We start from the raw sequence: 16,301 nt of genomic DNA, 5'->3' as shown, positions 1-16,301 counted from the left end.
TCGATAGTTCTTCAATAATAAACGAGTAAAAATAGACTTGTACAAATTTAACATCAGAAGTGTTGTTACACTGATACTTAAACTTTCTACTTTCGTTTAATCTTATGAGAATTTCGTTTTATTAGAATTTTAATTCAAAGTTCGATCAATAAAATATTTAATATTAAAACTGTATATATCAAGAGATGCTTCATTTTTGCTTCCTCAAATTGTCGTTAAAAATTATCGATTCTAACAGAGGAGAAAAGACCAATAATATCAGGATCTATGTGTTTGACTTATCGCAGTTTACATTTGACTATTTAGCGTCCTGTGATACTTTCTGTCTTTCTCTCGGAAAGGTTGCGCTACCACTGGTGACTTGCGCTACCAATTGCGACATACGATGGACGGAGAAAGGCAAGGTGCTTCACAGAAGCAACAGGTGTGTAGCAAGGTAAGTCAGTTCATGTGCCGCCATCTTCCACGGAGTTGCTCAATGTGCTTTTCGTTCACTCGAGGTCTAGTCCGTCGATAAGAACGCACACGCGTTCAGTAACGTACAACGCAAACCGTAGATCTTGCACTCTTACTTGTATTTTTTTAGGATATTTTAGGATTCAATATTTCCGTCAAAGTTCTCTCGTAATTTTATATAACGCCTCGAACTCAATATACATATAAAATTTGCATTGTAGCATAATTACTGACTCACCCTCTGACAATGCTCCGCGCTGACTCGCGACAGATCTGCGAGGGGTTGAAAGATGACATCGTGAAACTCGGGGTAACTCCGTGCCAACGGGCGCGCGTATAATTCTTTGGCACTACACAATGCTTCTTGATACTCTTCTTCCGCATGTAACAACTTCTCTGTAGCCCTGTACCTGCGATCTGTATCTGCGAAACAATTCCATTTTGATTTCGTTACACGTATGATACCTGCAATTTTTTGATTAAGAACAACGTCAGATAATCAGACTCTAAGCAATTATGCAAACTATAATTAGACGAATGTTATATATTGTAGGTTTTAATAATTTTAATAGAATCTTAAGTCATTTAACAAACTTCATTTTTCTAGCTTCATATAATTTCTTCACATTAAAGAATACAGGTTGTATAAAATATGAAAAAACTAGGATTAATTACCTCCAATTGCATCGAACTGCCTTGCAGAATCTTCGATAAGTAGAACTTCGCCATGCAAGAGGGCTACATCGGCCGCGGGATCAACCTCGGCCCTCGATCCAGCAAGCAGCAATCGAGGTCTGCAAACTCGATATTTCAAAAGTATCGGAGCAACCACAGAAGAAATAGCTCCAGGCGACGAGGCTGATAACTGTAATTAATAATAAAAAAAATTATCAAACAAGAACTTCGTTAACTATACTCTTGAATCAAATCGTCGGAACTTTCTTTTATTCAAGTGGAATTTAAAAAAATCCACACGTATGTACACTGTATCAAATAAATGAAGACGACACTAAAAGTTTATATTTATTATATCTCTTCTAAATATATATAAATTATAATTAATAGGACAGTTATATTTCACGGCAAATGACAAATAAATTAACGAAATCTAAAAACAGCCGAAATAACAAAAACATATTCTGTCAAATGTGTTAGAAAATTAAATATTCTGTGCAAAATTGATTTGATGAAATTTCCTTTGTACGAAGAAAAGATCTCGCGAGACGAAAAGTTCGGAATGTCCTAATTACACAGGGGAACGCTCGCCTTGTAAAAAGCGTCGGAGACGGACATCCCATAACTTCGCACGGTAGCCCCAGCGGGTTAATCACTGAAATCTCGGTTGAGGAACGCGAAAACAGCGCATAATTAAACCGGGTCCGCGCGATATTTACGGTCTGACAATGCGAGTGGCGCAGCGCGAAGGGGGATCAAATAAATTTCGAGGACCCGAAAGCAAAAGATCGTGCGTTGACCTTTCGCTGGCCCCTCGTGGTCCACCAAATTGTACACAGGGCGACTCCCCGAACATTCGTTACATCGCGCATGAATATGTATAATACGATAATTGTCTGGTCATAATTCGCACGAATTCTCCAGAAATTCCGACATACGTGCAAGACGCGGTGCGGAGGTACAGTTGCTTTCTTACACAGTAAATCCACGATTTAACGATCTAGGGGTGGTGGAGTTGTCAGTTAAAACTAAAAGAGCTTGTTAAAGTGCAAATAAACTCTTTCGAATCTTTAAACGTGCATCATCATGCGTCATTGTACAATATTCAAATAGGTAATCGTATTACGTATTCCTATTGTATGTGTGTACATATATTTTTCATAGAAACGACAAATCAAAGTTCGTTTTTTTTCGACAGAACTGCTGTTCCTAGAATCAATGATTTTTAAAACTTTAAAAAAATATCTTGTGCAAAATAACAGTAAAAAAGGAAATAAGACAATTTCAGAAATGTCTGCTCCATCACTGAGAATTTTTTTGCTTTTCATCAAATTATCATTAAAAAGTTCAAAATTATAATATTAATTGAAGTATGCGTTACTTTCTTCTTAAATTTTATGTATGAGTTATTTCTTAAACTTTTACAAAATCATGGCACTGGAAGTTAAATTGACGAATACTTCTACATAACTGTAATAACAGACAAGTCTCCAACCCTAATATCATGTATAGATGCCGCGGGATTATACGACCGTTACATAATGTGATACTGGAAATCGAAGGCCAGGTCAACACGTCGTTCCTATGTCACAACAAACTAGGCGACCATTTTCGTGATCGTAATTAAACGAATGAAGCCAGAGCATTTTAATCGATACGATGAAAAACGGGAATGTAATTCCGCTGCATTACCGTTGCTCGTTGCCCACCCAGCCTTAGTTTACGACCTTACGGGTAACCTTATCGATGGCGATTATCGATGCCCCAACACGTCGCAACAATGCAATTTAATCTTGTTTTAGCGATATAGCGATGATTGCTATAATAGCAGAATTATTAAAGCGTTACCAGATTTTGAAGATCTACGATATAGTTTGTAGCATCTATGAACTTCATACATCGATATAGTTTACCTAATTTGGAGAAAAAGACTGTACAGTTGATTTGGGATTACGTATCTTTTGCTTACGTCCAAGTCAAAGTTTAAATTTGTTTGACTCCAGTTATCTTGGAATCAAGTTCTTCATATATTTCCGATATTTTGTTTATATTTCAATAAAATATTTTCTCACTCAAATTCCTTTTATGTTCAAAATTTCGAATAATCGTCGTCTCACGTCGGGGCAGGGCAGGATAGAGAAAGGGCAAGAGAGATTAAAGAAAATAATATGTTACGATCGCATGATCCCCGCAGGATCGACGATACGATCGCTATGATTCAGTGGAATCCGGCAGTAAGGAAGTTTACACTTTAAACACACCGTTTTAATCGGGTTGTACTTTTTTCTCCTCGTTCTTTTAACACGACACAGCCGATTCAGGCATTCAGCGTTTTTCCCCGATTTGCATACATACGTAATGAAGATAGGCGCATTTTTTTCCGGCCAGGTTCAGACGGATATAATAATACGAAACGGGTCACCGTTAAGAGAGCCGTATTAATTAGCGCTCGCGCCGTCACGCCGTTGTAACGGACTTCGTGGTAATTTTCTAATCCCTGTGTATTCGCATACATGTTTATTTTTGAGCCGTTAATATATTTCACACGTTGCGCGAGTATCGCGTGACTTTACATTTACGGAAAAGAATTAATTATGGGCTACAATCAATTAGTATCTATTAACTGCTAAAACATAAAATTATTCATATTAATGTCATACTATGAGAACTGTGATATAATGATTTGTTTGTTTCGTAATCAAAATTTCGAGGCAATTAAAATGATATCTAAAAAATTCTTATGAATTATGCTTCAGTCATAATAGTAATCAAGTTTTTAGAGAAGAAAATATTACAATAATAAATTAACTAATCATACAAAAGAGTCCATTGTTAAAATATCGTTTAATACGTCTGAAACTCTACATAACTGCCAGTCACTAATGATTCCCACGATATCGACGAAAGTGTCGGTCATCCATGACCCTGTCTGTGACAGCATTGAACTCGTTAAAACGACGATGAGTCATTGAATCGTAAGTCATTTCGTATTCGCGACAGAAGAAAATTGAGGTACATATTTTCTCTATCTAGTTATTTGTGACTTGCATTTCAGTCTGACTGCATAACGCTATTCCTATTCGATTCTCATCTCGCTATCGAAATATACACCTATCTCTTTTGAATATTCTCATGCTACATTACATGTGCTTGCAAAATATGTAACAATAATTCTTTCCAAAAATTCTCATTTTAAAAAGATAATGTGCGAATTTGCCAAATTCGCGAGTAGGTATAACGTGCGTCGTCGGGAAGATTCATGGCAACATCTCGCGGAGTAATGTCCTCGCGGGATTCTCCGATGCTGTATTTATGCGGAGAACGCGTTATCCCTTCCCTTGGCGACACACACGCGTGCAATGTATGTAGTCGATCGGAGAGAGGAGACCGCGCGTCCACTCTCGCTTTTAATAAAGCCAAACCGGAATCGTAAAGCTGAATCTAAATTGCATAATTATACCGGTCTCTCCCTCACTCCAATGTGCATGGCTCTTACATCCCACCGTTTCTTTCTGTCTCTTTTTTTCTTTTCCTTCCATCTTTCTCGATCCTCTTTTTATTCAACGATCTTTTTTCGAGCACTTAAATCTTTTCTATTTTTTTCTCCTTCTTTCCGCGAGTAAGAATCGAGAGAATAATGATGTTAATACAAATTGAACATCGTGCGTGTGAGTCGTCTCAAAAAAAGATCTCAAACATCGTAATCAGTAAAAAATAAATTAAAGTAGAAAATATTATCTTCCTACAGGACTGTTCGATCAAAACTTCAAAGTATAAGAATTACGATTATATGATTACCGCGCATCGATTAAAAGAAAACATAAAATAGAAGTAGTACATATGTATGTCATTGAAAGATAATTTTTATTTTAAAGATTAGTATTGCATAAAGATTAGCTTTGCATAAATTAGAAAGGGAGAATCAAACACTAAGCAGCTGCATTCGACAAACGTATTTGCCCAGTAAAAATGTATAAACTTTTTGCCAATATATTTATTACGATATATAACCAAAATCACTATTTGCGTATATTAAACAGACAAGTTCCCAATAGAGTAAATTGTTTATCTTCTTACGAACCGTTTAAAAATCAAGTTACGACAAAATGGAACTAAAACACAATGGCCGATCGGCATCGTTATAACACCGACCGCAGCTGACACTTTCACCGGTTTTTAAAATTAAATTTAAAATGACAAAACAAGATTATCAGTATCCTTGGTAAAAAGATTCGAGTATCTGAGAGAGAAAAGTAACAATCGGACGGACGTGCCGAATGAACGATGCGGCTCATTTGGTTCTTCGACTGGCCGGAAATGACTTCGAGACTGGCTCCCAGAATTTACTTTCTTCTCAGCACAACGCCTTTCGTCCAATTACGCGGTCCAGTGATTTGGTATTCATGAAACGGCGACACCGCACTCGCATTTTTCTTGGTTAATATTTTGCAAGATTTTCCTCGCGAGCTGAAAAGACCTCTTAGATTCGCGTTTCGAATTGAGATACGCTCGAAAGGAGACCACATTGTGCGGCACGTCGAACTGTAATCTATCCGCGAGTCCGCCGCCGCGCCGCCGCACCGTTCGACGTATCGCTCTCCATTGTTTGGTGAATCACCTGTCGATGTCGTTGCACTTTCCCCGTAATGCAGCACGGCGATCGACGCACCGTGTGCATGATGTACAAGCATGAATCGCGTGTATATGACATGTATAATCGACCGCAGTCGCAATTCAATGATCGCAGACGCGTGCTCCGCGGAATTTCTACGGATATACCCGCGCGTGTACGCAAACTCATCAGATTGAACCCATTTTTTGTCTCCTTGCTCGCCGTGACAGATGATGGATCTCCATGCGTTAAATAGGCAAGTACGTGTGCATGTGTGTATGTGTGGTGCCTCGTTCGATACGAAACGCACATGCACAGGCATCCTGTCCCTCCCAGCCTCATTACGAGACAATGAGCGTCGTTACATCGATCACAGGCCAGGGCATTCTGCCGAGACGGAAGAGAGTGGACTGTCTCGCGTGAGCAGTAGTCGATTTAGAACTCCCGACTTGTTCACAAGCCCTAGAGGATAAAATATTCCCTACAGTATGGAAAAAAGTCTCACAATTAAAATAATCAAAATGATTCTGCAATGTCCTTAATTATGAGGCTATTTTCCATATTATTATTAAACCATGATAAGGACAACGACACAATCTAATAAGAAAATCTGAAATGGATCTAAATGTTTTCAATGCTATTCGAAATATCGTATATAGCTGAACTAAATATTTCGTAGAAAAGCTGAAATTTTATTCTGGATTATTTATAAACATTTACTAAGAATTAGAAACTTTTAAAAAATATTTTACGATCTACATATTATGATCAAAACTGTTAAGACCGTTACTGATTGTGAGATCGAGAGGAAGAATCGAGCAATTGTTACGATTAATTTCAATAGGAGATGAACTGCAGAAAATTTGCTCCGAGATAATGCACAAGAAACCACTAATCGTTTTGTGCAATAGGATCGACGTAGATATTGCAAGAGACCGAAATCTTCATGATACAATTTTCCGTATCTAACATTTCCTTTTAACGGAAGGCTAATACAAGTGCGGAATAAACTGAATAATGTACTACATGATAGAACTCCATTTGTCAAGATATTTCGTTTTAACAAAGAAATTCATATATCTAAGTGCATGAACAGCCCATCGCAACGTAATTGCGATTAGACAGACCGAGTGGACTGAAGAATCTTGAAATCCGAAAAATTATTAAGTGGCGTAAATTCGTAATTTTATCTTGTAAAAACTAACTATAAATAGAAACTATAAATTCAGGATTCTACTACCTAATCAGGTTTTGTGATAAAATAAGATAACGTTATATATTTAAAGATATATCAAATAAAATACTTAGACAAGTAAACACTTACAAATCCAAAAAAACTTTAAGTAAAAAAATATTTTCCCTTAAATTCCCTTATGAACAGAATTTCTTTAAAACTGTGTTCTTATTATGTTACCAATGTATTTGATAACTTTATTAATGCATTATTTTTTGCACATCATAAAAAAGCTAAAGAAGCTTTCATTCGATGTTCACCATGCACGCACTTGCAGTGTACGTGCCTCCTGCTACTTGCACAACTAGTTGCTTAAGCACCATCGCTCGTTACTGGAGTCAAATTTGTCACTTTAGTAAATCACATCTCCGATGTCATTATTCATTCAGCCACGCCGGAGGAGAATTAGAATAGAATGACCACGGCAGATGATTACTCGAGTCGAGCCGGTCGAGCGTGTGTCCGACATTATTTCATAAACATTGTCTGACTGATAGAGCCCACTTCTCTCAAGGTATTTCGCTACAATATGTTGTTATCTTCGTCGGGATAATGTGACACTTGTCTTGTAAGAACTTAAACAGAGGCTCCCAATCGCATGAACGATAAATTTCAGGCATTATTTGCACTCAGATTATACATTCGAGATTAGTAAAATAAATATAAATCATAGATAAGTAAATCTGAGAAAAAATGTTTAATGTTCCGCAAAATGATTTATAATAGATATGCGGTACTTAAAAAAATAAAATAATGTAAAAGTAAAATCTTAATTAGACATTAGGAGAAAAAGAGAAGTCCTACCAGAATTATGAATAACTTGTAAAGAAAATTTTACTTTTAAGGTAAGTTGTGAGATGAATTCGTGAGCATATCTGTGAGCAACTTAGCCTTTTTAATAAAGTTATAGCAACATATAGTGAATTACAAAAGCATGTTTGTTTTTTCTCATTGCCTATTAACGTAATTTATTGCTATTAGCTTGGCGAGTAGATGCGCGGAATAACGTGAATTCGCCAAAACGTAGTCGATAACCGATGGGTTTTTAGCAGTTTGAGAGCCATGATCGTCATGTAACCGAGAGGACGAAGGCCATTCTGGGTAACTATATATAGTTTTACTCTGAGGTGGTATGGACTGCAGTGTAAGAGCGCACATATACACGGTTATGTCTATAAAATATAGGTCGCTTCAAAATATCGCCACGTCGTTGACGTAATGTTCTTACGAAAATTCTATTTCGTGGTGATGAAACGTGCCCTTAATTTCACGCACTGATAAAGCTCGTAACGGAAGAACGCCACACTTTATATTTAGCCAATCATGTGATATAAAAACGGAATACACCAATTAGGTGTTAATATTTTTTTCAATTTAAAGAGAGGTAAGGATAAAAGAAAATATGTGCCAGTTAAATTTGTTGCTTGTTACTGAATGTTAGGTTGTACAATCGTATAGTTTTTTAAGCAAGTATCAAAATCAAGATTAATCTAAAAAATTGAGAAATTTATATTCACATTCACTTTTTACACAAAAATTAATATTATTAAAAATGTATATAAAATTAAATACAATGTTTTGTAATTAATTACACAAAATAATTAAATAATATAATAAATTACATAAAGAAATTAAAATTAATTAAACGTCAATTTCATAAATGTTATAAATCGAGTTCTCTATTAATTCGATGTGATCTCGAGTGAAAAAGCTGCATTTTTGAAAATAACGGTACATATGTCGCGCTAACATGCCACATGCCACCAATGTGAAGTTTAAAGCTACCGTCAATGTATTTAAAAAAACAATAAAAAGTGTTTACGCGTTGTGTGGATACGTACAGGTTCTAGGCCTCGCCTATGTTAGAACGACCGAACAACCGATTCGCCGAACCGCACACCTTTCGCTTAAGAATCGGAACGAACCGCGACCGACCACTACGACAAATGAATGCAACTATGCGAGCGTAGACGGCGGCGAGAGATCCCTTTTGCCTAGAGCGATCGCGCACTCCGTTCCGATTCGTGAGAACGAGCGTGAAAAATCGCCATTCAGCTCGCGCGATCGATTCAGCTGCGCGCGTTGCATTAAACATGCGCGATCCTGAAAAGCGTCGTTTCGACTGAAATTTTTCTTCACGAGAATTTTCGACGAACGTGGAATTTTGCGTTTCAAATGACAAGCGTGACCGCGATAATCGAAAATTATTCACTCGACTGAAAGATTAAGCATGAGATCAGAGTCAATCGCAATGTATGAGATGTTTTTGATATTTTAATTTCAAATTAAAAATTTAAAATAATTGTGAGAAATAAGTATATACCAACTGACATCACGCATACATATGACATATAATTTATATAAGAGAGGATTCAAAGATTTGCGAAGTATTATGCAAAGGCAAGGATCTGTAGAACTAAAGCTTCGTAGAATTAAGAATTTATGGCATCAAAGATAGAAATATGGTAGTAAATAGCTACAGCATTCTTAAAGCTATCTGGAATTAAGGATCTGTTAAATCAAGGGAGATATCCAGGATTCAGGTTCTACGAATTGTTGTGGCTCTATATTTTGGTAAAATAAAATATATGTAGAATTAAAAAACCCATAAAATCAAGAATTTGTGACACAAACACACCTACACATATATTAAGGATTCTATACTTAAGCAGATATACATCAGGATAGACTCTTGGAAGAAATTTATAATTTAAACAAGTTTGATATATATTGATATACATATGTATATTAAAAAATTTTAATAATTAAAATGTTTCTATTTTCATATATTAACGATGTTAAGAGGTTAATTTTATTCTTTTATGATTTAACATTGTGCTTCATGCTTCATAATATGTCATGCCATGGTTATTATTATTTTAGTTATTATCGTGGGTCCAAGGCTTTTTCTAATTTACATTTTTACCGGAACTATATAAAATTTGAGAGAGAAAGAGAAAAAATATGAGTTTCTCCTGTGCTAGAAATTGCACCAGCTAACACACTGAAACTTTGCTGCGATGATAATAAAGCAATTTTTATTCTTCTCGGTAGAAAGCTGTGACCTGCAAAATGAGTGACAGGAAGCGTGGATTCAACGGAATTTCCGCTAGTTAAGTTTCGAGGCTAAAGCTCTTAATGACACTGTTTACGCTTTATGTGATCTAGTCATAGATGCAGCGACGTAGGAAGCTTCTACATTGAGAACAATACATGAGCCATTAAAGTATAAAGGAAGAATACGTGAAAAAAAAAAAACGTTGGAAAGTATTTCTTACTTTTCCTATTATATGTACAAATATACATATTAAGAAATAATTATAGATTAAAGTTGATGCAAGTAATTCATTACTTGCAAATATATTGTGTAAAAAAATATTAATATTAGAAATTCAAAATGTAAAGCAAGAAAGAAATCTTGAACAATCTATTAATAAACTGTATCAATCTTTTGTCAATCAAAATTGCCATTAAAGGTTCAAATTATAGAGATACGATTTTAAATAAAAATCTATACTTCTCAATCTACTCAACGAATATAGCAACGCGCGCGCGGAAACACTTTTTTAAGAACAATAGGTATGTTCTCGACATTTTGACACATAATAGCTCGTAGCTGAGACAGACTTAGATGAATCATATCTAGATGTGCATTATGACCTCGTTCCTAAGGACACATGCAGCCCTACAGGCAATTCCGCTCCCCCAGATCATCACACCGTGTCTGTCGTATTTCTGCGCTAATAGCAGTTGCGAGATTAGCAGCGTGAACAACACTTAACTGCGAAGGCGGTGATTATCCTCATGACGACGATTTCAACGTGGCCCGGTTTGGCAAGGAGTTCCGTTTACGTCTCGGTTCGCGCGTCCACGGCCGTGTATGATTCATAAGCTGCGCGGATCATCAAAACGTTCTTCTTTCCGCTCTCTTTCTTTTATCATCTTCTACAGCGCGATTACCTTGTTCTCTGAGTGATAACGATCAAATGCATTTTTCCGTGCATTGTCCGTCGAAAGAAAAAAAAAACTAATTTTCTACGAATTATAATTCAAAATGGCTCTAACGCCGTAAGCTTGACGAGATTATTCATTTATCGTGCATGTAAACGCGCGCGAACGTGATGGTCTGTGTTTGGCGAGGTGTTTGGCTATCCGTAAATTCCGATTATCGAAGGACGGCGAATTGTATGTGTTATTAATGGCAAATTCCACGCATATACGTTACGCCGCTCGACCGTTTATTATCGACAACGCAACGGCGTGGTGGCGTGTGAGGTTTTCTAGCCGTTCAAGAGAAATGTGCATTGCGAAATCCACAATTCTCGATTTATACCGGGTTGAGTGTTGTTTGATTGCTTTACCGGATCGCGGATGTATTACCTCAACGTCATTGTCCATCTCAATGATGTACTTTCGACGCTCGGCCTGCGCGAATCTCGTGGCCAAGAACAGGCGCACAAACGCGGTGCGTGCACGGCGTGTCTAAATTTGCCTGACCCAATGGCTAGGGGCCACTGATCTCCATCGTCGAAAGCGAATTTCCAAGAAACGTCATTCCGATGTACGTAACTGCACGTTGCGTTACGTCGCGCCGTTCGTACACGATCAAAAATAGATTTTTCGCGCGACCGATAGCTCGTAAAGATCTCTCATCTTTCATATTGGCACACGGAAATATAACAAGCTCTATTTGATAATATCTGAATATAGAAGGAGCTATATAAGAATATGGGATACCTATTCTTAACGCAGCATTCCATTTTAATCTAAAATTTTAATTATACAATCTTTTATTTTTTATATTATTATAGCTATGTAAAGTTATAAGAAAGAAAACATTATTACAATCAATCGTTACGCGAGAAACGAGCGCAGTGATAATGATAACGTTGCATAAAAAAGACATTGCGAAAAAGGAAACTCAATCGAGCATGGAAACGGTTTAAAAGTCCTTCCTTTGGGCGAAGAAAATTGTCAAGAAAATAATCGCAAGTGTGCATGTATATCACAATAGATAAATGCAGATAATAGCAGAGACATGATTTACATAGCGGAGCTAAGGCGATACGCAGCACTAAACGAATTAATTGTCCAGAGGATAACAGTAAAAAAAGGCACGCCCACTGCTCCTTTCTCTAGGTCACCAGGATGATCCTCTCTAAACGAAAAAGGCGAGACGAATGCGCCGCCGCGCCGGCGGCAAGGACGATTCGCGTGGGAGGTTCCACGTGTGTGCGTGCGTCGATTTAACGGTCGTGGCTATTGCTAATGTGAAAAGAAGAGGGTTCGTCGCGCAATAACGGATTAGTCGATCTTTCAAGTCGGTCCGCACATCAATTCCGGTAAAGCCCTGCACAAGCATCGCTATATGATAACGGGAACGATCTATCAACAGTTTGACCTTACGAGGAATCACCTCAAATAGGATATTAATCTTGTGATGTTAATCCACTATTTAACCATTACGACGTGAAGGCTAAAACTTGATGTATTTGCCAGATATATAATAGTCACGAGGTAAACTACTGATCAGATTGCGTACGTTAATTTCGTAAGAAAAATTCTGAAAATAAGATACTAGCTTCACAGGAAGATAAAAATTTCTCAGTTTTTAGCTTACGTAACTCTTACATAATACTATTCATCTCGAACGGAACAGTCGGAGAAAATCGATTAAGAATGTAATGATACTGACAGTGGAAAATTGGACGAATGCGCGGTGAAGTCTTCCGTTTAGCCGATCCTAACGGTGATATTGTTATTTCGCAATAGCTCACGCAGCTGCGGTGCACAACGGATGCCGGGATCTTCAGACGCAATAAATTTCTATCTGCTTTCTAGACAAGCGTAAAGCAGCTATTTAATGTCACGCACAATATGTTATAGCCGGAGGGTTTAACGACCTGCGATTTTCCGACGATGGTGCAGAAGAAAATAAGAATCGGGCGTTTACTTATGTGCGCGTACCTCTCGCAGTTATTATCGCGCTAGATCTCGTCATTGAGAGCACGCGGCGCTTTCAAACAAGCCCGAGGTCGATGCTTCGGCATCGAGACGATAAAGTTGGCCGTGAAGTGGAAATTAAGAAGAATTGTTAGCGATAGATGCTTCCCGCCGATAAAGTCCGGCCAGAACTTATCGCACTTACGGCCTTGTCTTCTTTTCCTGGTACTTTCTTTACGACCGAGAATCGACTGTTTCTTTCGTTCGCGAATGCTAGATGCCGAGGCGATCGTCGCGTGAAACGCGAAGGCAAAACTCGGCACCATACAAATATTTGCCGTTCGGGAATGGGCGAGCGTGAAAAAAGTTCCCGATGAGTTTCACGCTCTTAAACGAACCAACGTTTAAAGCGAAAGACAGACGAGCGGACGGGCGGATTGACTGACTGACTGACTGACTTACTGACTGACGTTGCGTGCATGGAATTTGGGAGCTCGTTAATAACATGCAAATTTTATGCGCGCGTTAAAAGAAGGTACCATTGAGGGCGAAGGGTATCCTACGTTCTGACTTTGTTTATCCTCTATTTCATCATCAATACAGAAAAAAATAATCGGTAATCTTTGTAGAAACGTATTATTATCTTAAATGGAGATGAAAATCGACCGAGAACGAAATACTCGTCTGTATATACTCAGGTGCGTTTCAGTTTCCGCTACAATACATATTTAATAACACACTAATAAACGTTATGCCGAAACTTCTGTTTCATATTTGCGATTGTCATGGACTTTGGGATACATGAATCATATAAGCTACGAAAACTTAAAAAAATAGTCTGATTATAATCTTTGAAGAATGTGAGGTTCTTGACATCGTTACGTTAAATACAAAATTAAATTTTATTACTGCACTGTTACCAATTCAATTAAATTCTAATGCATTCTGTAAACGCTTTCACGTTACATAAACATTTGTATTGAATATAATGCGATGTAACGTTTATTTTCATTCTTGATATTATGATACGATATTACGATGTACGCTCTTAGTGTAAGAACGTGATATGATCTCGACCAACGTAGGAAGAAAGAGAAAGCCTATCGAGCCTACACGAGCGTAAAATGAAAAGTACAGGAATTTACACGAGCCTGTTGCGACGAATTGTAGGTACACGTAATGTCGCAACGTTTTTTGTTAACCCTTTGCTGGTAACGTCGGGTCACTCGTGCCCTGGCGAAAGTGACTGTCCCCTGTAGCTCGAAGGGAGGGAGGGGGGGCGGGACCAAACTATACTGAAAAAATTGTATACTACTAAGCTATTAGCTCCCCAAGAGCCGACGGTCTAATGCGTAAACAGCCGTTGTGAGAGCCAGATGAAATTTTGAAAGTGCACGAGTGACCCGACGTTACCAGTTACGTTGATTAAAAATAGCAGGTTACTAGAATGTTTATTTTAATTTGGATGTTTATTTTACTAAAAATTCATGTTCTTTCATTGGGAATTGATAGATTAATCTTAGTTATCTATAAATATCAATCTATTAATCTATCATAGAGTTTCGATATTACTATAATTTTTTCATATTTTTGTACTTTTTATAATTTTGTAATAAATAATTGTGATTGATTACATTTTCATGAATAAAATTGATTAAAAATGAATAAAATGTGTATTTTACTGTAATTTGTACCTATTTACGTACTTTCAAAAAACGTGATTTTGATGCTCAAAACTTAAGCATCCCATTAATTTATACATATTTCTAATATTTTTTTCTTTAAAGTACTATTCTTAAACTTTAATTTCCCGTTTGGTTTTTTAAAATATATTAATTTTTGCCAAAGTTACGATTTTTTGAAAAAAATGGTCCATAATTCACGTTTTTACTTGTTTATATAATATATATGTTTAAACAAATGAAAAAATCGGCAATATAGCGATTGATCTTTAAAGTAGGATAGTTAATAAGGTAACATGAATTTTTTCAGATTTTTTTAGAACACTTTAAAGTATTTTTTAGGCGTCGGACACGAGTGACCCGACGTTACCAGTTACAGGTGCCGAAAAAGACGTTACCAGCGAAGGGTTAAATATCATCATCCCGATAAACGCAATACCGTGAATTTCCTGCTTATTTCCTTCCCTCCATTCCCCTCAAAAATATAAAAGCATATATACATAGCGACCAAGATCAACATACGCAAATAACTAACCTACTGACATAGAATGCCTACGACAATCGTTTTCATTTGCCTCGCAATTTGACGGAAAAAAGGAGAACTGCGTGAAAGTAACGTTGTTCGGCTCATAGCAAACATTCCGTCTTTATGCAACGGTGAGCTCAAAAAATGCGATCTGCGACAAGATGCGATGATGAAGTACGTATAAATCAACGTGAGAAATCCGTTTGGCTAACGCTAATTTTAATTGCCCGCTAGCACAAATTCCGCGGTGCGTCGGAAGATATTCTCGAAAATTCTCTCGTAAAGTATACATACGTACGCGCGTACAAACGCATCTGGCACGTGCCTTTGTAATTGTCGTCGGTGTTGACGATTAATTGTTCCGGTGGCGTCCGTCGTGCCGTCCGTATATCGGCGCGGTCTGCGTCTCATATCGCGACGCCGACTTAATTGGCTGACGCCCATTAAAATCCTGCCGATGACTAATTTCCCCGACGGCGCTCGCTTTCGTGACACATATAGAAACATGCGTGTGCGTGCTCCGAAAATGACACTGGAATCCCGATTCGCGCGCATATAAACTCGAGTCTCGCGAAGTATTCGATACCCTTCTCGTCGTTAAAATCCACGACTGTCTCATTTTATATAACGCGAGTCTTCTCATCATTTCATGAGATAATCATCCGCTGAATTTCCTGTCCGCCAAATCCTAATCGCCGAATTTAATCCTCGCGATCAATCGAGTCACAAACAAAAAAGAATAGGAGAAAGGCAGATAAATTAATGTCACGACGTTAGAAAAAAAGAGAATGTGTGAAATTTACGAGCGACGGCCACACATATGAGTTGTTCGCTGAATCGCGTAAATACTAAGCGCTTCCACGAAAATTTCAACGCACCACGCCATTTCGATATTTTGTCGAATAATCATACTTCGAAATTTCGTCAAACGAATTCGTCGCGTTTACAACAGATAAGACTTGAAACGTAAATATAACAAGTGAATATACACAGCGACGATATTTTATAATCCCGATCTTGTCTTCAATCTTGCAATTCGCAAAGTATTTTCATTACTTCCATTTTGTCGATTGACATGAATATGCCTGCTTACGCGGAATACGAAACGTGAGAAATAATCGAGAAAAAATATTGCATACTTATTCGAGAACATTGGTAGTCGCGAAGGAATAA

General features: G+C 37.4%; 1 protein-coding gene across 2 annotated transcripts in view; it reads right to left on the bottom strand.

Annotated features, from left to right (window-relative positions):
- Positions 1 to 16,301, bottom strand: part of LOC139812823 (rho GTPase-activating protein 20) — a 187,330-nt gene that overhangs the window by 144,371 nt on the left and 26,658 nt on the right. For both annotated transcript variants that reach the window (XM_071777920.1, XM_071777919.1), the window contains exons 2-3: positions 1,132 to 1,321; positions 695 to 879 (exon numbers count right to left, since the gene is read on the bottom strand). In XM_071777920.1, coding sequence (XP_071634021.1) covers positions 695 to 879; positions 1,132 to 1,321 — 375 coding nt within the window. The remainder of the gene's footprint in view (positions 1 to 694; positions 880 to 1,131; positions 1,322 to 16,301) is intronic.

Source organism: Temnothorax longispinosus, chromosome 5 (assembly GCF_030848805.1).
Source record: "Temnothorax longispinosus isolate EJ_2023e chromosome 5, Tlon_JGU_v1, whole genome shotgun sequence".
In the NCBI taxonomy this organism is placed as follows: Eukaryota; Metazoa; Arthropoda; class Insecta; order Hymenoptera; family Formicidae; genus Temnothorax; species Temnothorax longispinosus.
The sequence above is the reverse complement of the archived record's forward strand: the minus strand, read 5'-3'. Positions and strand labels throughout refer to the sequence as shown.